The sequence below is a fragment of the Zeus faber genome, assembly GCF_960531495.2.
Source record: "Zeus faber genome assembly, chromosome: 1".
In the NCBI taxonomy this organism is placed as follows: Eukaryota; Metazoa; Chordata; class Actinopteri; order Zeiformes; family Zeidae; genus Zeus; species Zeus faber.
Genome location: NC_137193.1, coordinates 36,880,036 through 36,886,035, shown reverse-complemented (window position 1 = coordinate 36,886,035; position 6,000 = coordinate 36,880,036). Strand labels below are relative to the sequence as shown.

Here is a 6,000-nt window from a genome sequence, read left to right as displayed (position 1 = left end):
TCACTCTCTCTCTCTCTCTCTCTCTCTCTCTCTCTCTCTCTCGCTCATATTGGAGAAGGGGAGGGGCTTTCCACAAGCGAATGGGGGCAGAGGGAGTTTGACACAGGGAGAGAATAGCTGACAGTGCTAGCAGAGAGAGAGAATTAGTGTGCATTGTTGAGACTTGGTCTGTGCTGCTCGGCTACCGCTCGTCTCCCACTGGAGCTGAAAAGTTTTCCCGCAGCATTCTGGCTCTGCTCACTTTGGACTACAATGGGGGCCAGGGAGTCGGCCGTCGGGGTGGAGCGTCCGGGCAGCTCCCCTGTCCTGCACTGAGCCAGCTGTGTCCCCCTGCAGAATGCCGACCAGTGCATGCCAAGGGGTAGAACTTCAGGTCCAGGACGTGCGTTACATGAGGTGTCTTCTGGGAGAGTGCGTGGAGTTTTGGGCTTCATGAAAAGCTGGAGAACCAGCTTATGAAACGAGTGCCTTTTCTTTGAAGCCTGATCGTTGAGCAGCATCATGATCAGCCTGCAGGACTCGGTCTTCTTTGAGATCAGCATCAAGTCTCTGCTCAAGTCCTGGAGTGGAAGCAGTGAGTACATACCCCCGTGCACACTCGCCCGCCATCCACGCATCAACATTTCCTATCTGGACTCTCAGACATTCTCAGACAGACAGATTGGTATGTTTGAAGCGGGTGGAGGCAACATGAATTGATGTGCATGCAGGTAGCTGCAAAGTTAACTCTGTCCTTGGGTGTAATGTGCTTCATCTCCGTCCCGCAGGGAATATTTCTCTCGATGAGCATCTGCAGATTCAGACACTGATTACAGACGGCTGCTCTCTCGCTCGCTCTTTCTCTTTTGCACTCACTTTTCAACTGCAGGGTGTCTCCAGGTCCTGCAGACTGCCTTAAAATGTAGAACATGTTTTTATAAATATTAGGCCTTGATATACAAGTGATTAAATTGTTTTTAGAATTCATGAGTGGAGATGGGGCCAATATCCCAAAATCTATCGGGTGCCGGTACTGACATCATTCACTCATATCGAACTGACGTCACCGATCCATGTACTGATCCAAATTCCGTTCCATAGCTTGTGCTGAACCCAATGTAACGTAACATGATCGTCTGCAATTAGGCTTGAGCGATTGAACGAATATAGCGGCATCGGTGATTGGCTAAATCCAATCGGCAGGTTTTTTTTTGGGCTTTTTTTTTTTTGCACAATTTTTGTCCCTTTAATTTTGCTAATTGAATGGTCTGCCTCCTGGAGAATTCAACTCAGCAAATAATTAACCTGTAAAGCCCAATTTAAAGCATGCGTGAATATGAACTGGCAGTTGGAGTTAGAGAAGCAGCCGTGAAACAGCTGTGTTGGTCCTAAAAATAAGAGGTCATTATTCTGGCGTATATAATATGTGCCACCATAGAGCTACTGGGAGTTGTAGTTCTATTCGTGCAGCGCCACACTGAAATGAATCACCTGATGATGATTTAAAAACGACACAGATACGTCCTTTGGCTTTCAGTTGCATCTGGTTTAAAACCAAAATAATCCCATATTGGGGATTTCTATTCTTTTTCGCAACGAGCGCTTCCATGATTGCAATCACTGAGCATCGTTGTACTACCCCTGCCACCCTGCACTGCTTTGGCCCGTAGCTGCAATACGTCAATATATAAGACTGGCCTGTAAACCATCACAAGTAAACAAGAGAGTTACGTTTCTTTATGGATATAAAGCACTATAATGTTTACATTTCTTAATCGATTTCAAATGAGTCGTTTTTATATTCAAGGGTTGATGATTTCTTTTCTACTCCATTAGAGTTCAAATAAATTGCTTTGGAATACATTTAAATTCAATTAATTTTTGTGTATAATAGCTTCTGTGTGGTTTACTACAGCCTCATGTAACCTTACACATAATTCCAACAATAATAAATAAAGCTGCAGGCAGCAATTCATGGGATCCAGCTTGTTCGTTTTAGGTACGTATTGCAGTTATTTATTTTATGTGAAATGCATCACAATTTATTAACTGTACAGACATCAAACATTGTGAACTTACGTTGGTTAGTTGCGTCCATAGTTTATTTAACAATATTGTGACTGACCTTCAAAGTGACCTGGATATGTAAACGTAACATAATTACATTCATGGAATTGCATGTATGCAACTTTCATGGCATTATGTATGAAGCATTTCCATGAAGCATTATGAAGATAGGTCAGTTCAAAATAATTCTTCTTAATAGCTGAGCTGTTCTAAATAGCTGAGTCTTAATTGTCTTATATTTTCTGCCACTTTTCGGTCTGTAACAATGACAAAAACAACTTCAGTAATTACGCTTCGTAATAATAATAAATATATTTAATTTAAAAGACATAAATACATTTATTTGTAATTACCACTTTATTGTTATTATTCTATTAATATACAACTGGAAATTCAGTTTAATATCTTATTTGTTTATATTGTAATGCAGACATTTGTCACTTCAACAATCATTTTTAATTATAATTATTATGAAATAATTTAATATTACAAACACTTTCTGCCTTTTCATTAAGGTTTGTTAAGTTTAGCTGTAGGAAAATGTTTATACATGTGTATTTCAAACAAGTTCTTTATTTTCAATAATATCTTATCATTCTTATCTTACCTTGAATGCATTGAAGTATCCACAGTATCGGTGATGGGAGATGATCAGTCGTCATCTCGTCAATGATGCCGTATTATGTAGATTTACAATAATCGTTTAAATTAGGTAATTTATTTCTAAAGTTTAGTTGCGTTTTCCTCAATTACATTTTCAGTATGTTACATTTCCATGAAATACGAAAAACGCTGTGATTTTTCTATTAGTAATTACCATTTCACCGCTTCTAGTTTTCCGATGCCTGGTTGGAATTTGAACCCCTCACTCAGTCGCACATTTGAGTGCTTTCCAGTGAACGCCATGAAGAACCCTGTGGATTACTGTTTATTGTATTTTTCATTCATCCGGCAAAGTAATGTGGACCACGGATTTTAAAAACTAATAGAACAGATCCACAGACATCTATCAGGTAAGAAGCTATCTAAATATACACGTAAATTGATAATTTGGTAACGTTGAACAAGTACAGAATGACTCGGACCACTACAGACCCTGGACATGGTCCAACTGGACATTTCTCAATCGGAATCTGTACATTTATAGTAAATAATATGATGAGGTCATAAACAGTCTTACTGTAAATCTCATCCCTTTCAATTTCGACACGTGTGACGTGTCAGTTAACCAGAACTGAATATTTTGGGTAAAAGTTGCTTGGTTTTTCACTAATATCTGCTTCATATGTGAATCGCTTTGGTTGAAATTTAAGACACGAGATCCTTGTTTTATAGCGATTTAAACGACCCCTCAATTGTGTTTCTAGCTTATGCAGAAGTATGTCTTCTGGATAGTTTTAGCTTAGGTGGGACATATTTTGGACTGGCACACTAGCACGTCGGTCTTAAAATCCGCTCATATCGTCCCCGTATATGGATTGATTTGGACGAAACCTACACCACAAGGTCTTTGTGGCAGTGGTGTTCAAACAAGACCTCAACCGTGTTCACATGTTATGAAGAAGTTGGTTTTCCAGATCGTTTTAGGCTTCAAAATTCAGAATGTTTGGTTATTTTTCCTCTTACAATAACAATAAGGGCCTGCCGTACTGCTGCTGTTTAGGGGTGATAATAATTTTAGTGGTGGTAATGAGTTCATAAGCAGGCAGCAATACATGGGGTCCAGTTTAGTCGTTTAGGTACCTATTACAATTTTCCCGGTTCTGTGAAATGCAGCACAAGTTTAAATAAGCAGCCGTCTGCTTGTTGGCTGTAAATCACGGTTTATCATTGGTATAACCCACTGTAATGGTGTGTGGGGCAACGATGACGGAGTGACGCAATGACGTGGTGACGACTTTCTGTGGATTATTTATCGTTCTCCGGATCCTAGTTTTCTGATGTGTTCAAAGTACATGAAACGCATCATTGACTCTTTTCAAAATTCTACTTCTTTTCAAAATTTATACCGGTTTTTCACATATTCCTTCTCCAAATGCGGATCGATATGGATAAAACTTGAACCCATTGACTCTTTAAACCTGAAAATGCTGAAAATCTGAATAAAACATTCTGGTTGGACCCCTATTGATTATAACAATGGTGATAATAATAATAATAATAATAATAATGATCATCAATATAGCTGCAGGCAGCAATACACTGGGACCAGATTAGTTGTGTTGCAATTTTCAGAGTTCACAGCATCTCTTCCTACCTCTTCTGTGTCAGTCAACATCTCAAAATCCTAAACCTACCTCTACCTACCTACTTACGTTGATACTTACATTACACTTGCCTGTTCTAGATGAACCCACTAACTTTATACTTACCTTCATACTTGCCTGTAGAGAGAAATCCAAGAAAAGCATTGTTTACCTGTCTCAAGTCATGATTAGATTTATTATACAGGTACTCCTCAATTAACGACCATTCCCTTCCTAGAACCAGGTTGTTAGGCGAATTCGTTGATGAGCGAGGACCCGTGTTATTTCACAGTAAGGGGGTGTGGCGATTGCGAACACGAGTGTAGTGAATACTGACAGACTGCAGGAACGAGACTGAAACTGAGAACGGTGATGAGATGCTTGATGCTGAGACGCTGCGGTATTGCACGCAACGCACAATACAGCCTGGTCGTAAGTCCAAACGGTTGTTAAACAAGTAGGTTGTTAAGTGACGAGTACCTGTAGTTCCTTATCACATACCTTGGTATCTGACCTAAAGGAAATTGTTATAATAGTAATATCATAGAATCTTCATGATGTAACCTATTTCTGTGCCAAATATATAATATTGGCCTCATACTTACATGCAATGATTTACTTCATAAGAGAGAGACATTTTGTTGTAATGTCTTTAAAAATGGTCTTAAAGTATTACATTTATCACTCTGATACCTGCACACACACTGTGTGAGGCCAACTCTTCCTAACCTTCCGTTCCGCTCTGCTTTCGTTCTCTCCTTCTCCGATCCTTTGGGATGGCTAATGTTTCGCTGTTATTGATCTGTCTTCTAGTCCACTCCCGTAATGAGCCTCCTATATCGCTAGTGTTCTCCTGCTTTTCAGTGACCTTACAGATACTCCTAGACTTTAATACTAACTAATGCATCATCAACAATAAACATTTCCAACTTAAAAGGTCCTAGTCCATTTTCAGGTATTTATCTACACATCGGGATTCTTGTTTACATAGTTGGTTAGTTAGTTAATATTAAATTGTGTGGGGAAGTCATCCTCTGCAATTACATTACATTTTGTCATCGAATGATGCCAGTGACAGTACTGAAGTACTGTACTGTAAGAGTCTGAACTTACCACAACACACCGGCTTTCTCTCTTTCAAATTCTGCCTCTTTGTTGTTTTTGGAAGATGTCCTTGGGCAGCAAAGCATTCTCTAATTGACCTCACAGTTTTGATGCAAGCTTTAAAAGCATATCTTTTTATACAGTTCAAAGTAGTAGTAACGGCTGATTCCTGCCAAATAAACAATTAATTTGCACACTGTACAGCCAGACCTTGAAACACAGCATTTCTGTAGGAAATGTAGGATTTCTGTATCAGCTGTCAGATGTCATCTGGGATTTTGATATAATATTGTGATATAGTTAAGTGTTGTCTTCAAGGAGCATGACATTCATGCTGTATTCTGAATGTTTCTTGTGGATACTTTCTCAAATATGTATATGTAATTCAAAAATACTGTGAGGGTTGATTTTTGTCAGTATTGCCCAGCTCCACCAATTGCAACTTGAAGATCATTAAATTGTCATTTCAAACCATTACAAGAAATCCTTTTTAGATTTCTTTGGAGTGCCGATGGTGTGGAATTTCCCATTATCAGTTAAGTTTGTGGCAGTGGAACAGTAGCAGTTTACTCCTCCATAATATTTCTCACCGTTGAGTAAAAAA

The 6,000-nt window shown here is 39.1% G+C and overlaps 1 protein-coding gene across 2 annotated transcripts in view; it reads left to right on the top strand.

The window, feature by feature from the left end:
- The first annotated feature begins 434 nt into the window (after positions 1–434).
- Positions 435–6,000, top strand: part of fryl (furry homolog, like) — an 89,129-nt gene continuing 83,563 nt past the window's right edge. For both annotated transcript variants that reach the window (XM_080004391.1, XM_080004390.1), the window contains exon 1: positions 435–574. In XM_080004391.1, coding sequence (XP_079860517.1) covers positions 502–574 — 73 coding nt within the window. In that variant the 5' untranslated portion in view covers positions 435–501. The remainder of the gene's footprint in view (positions 575–6,000) is intronic.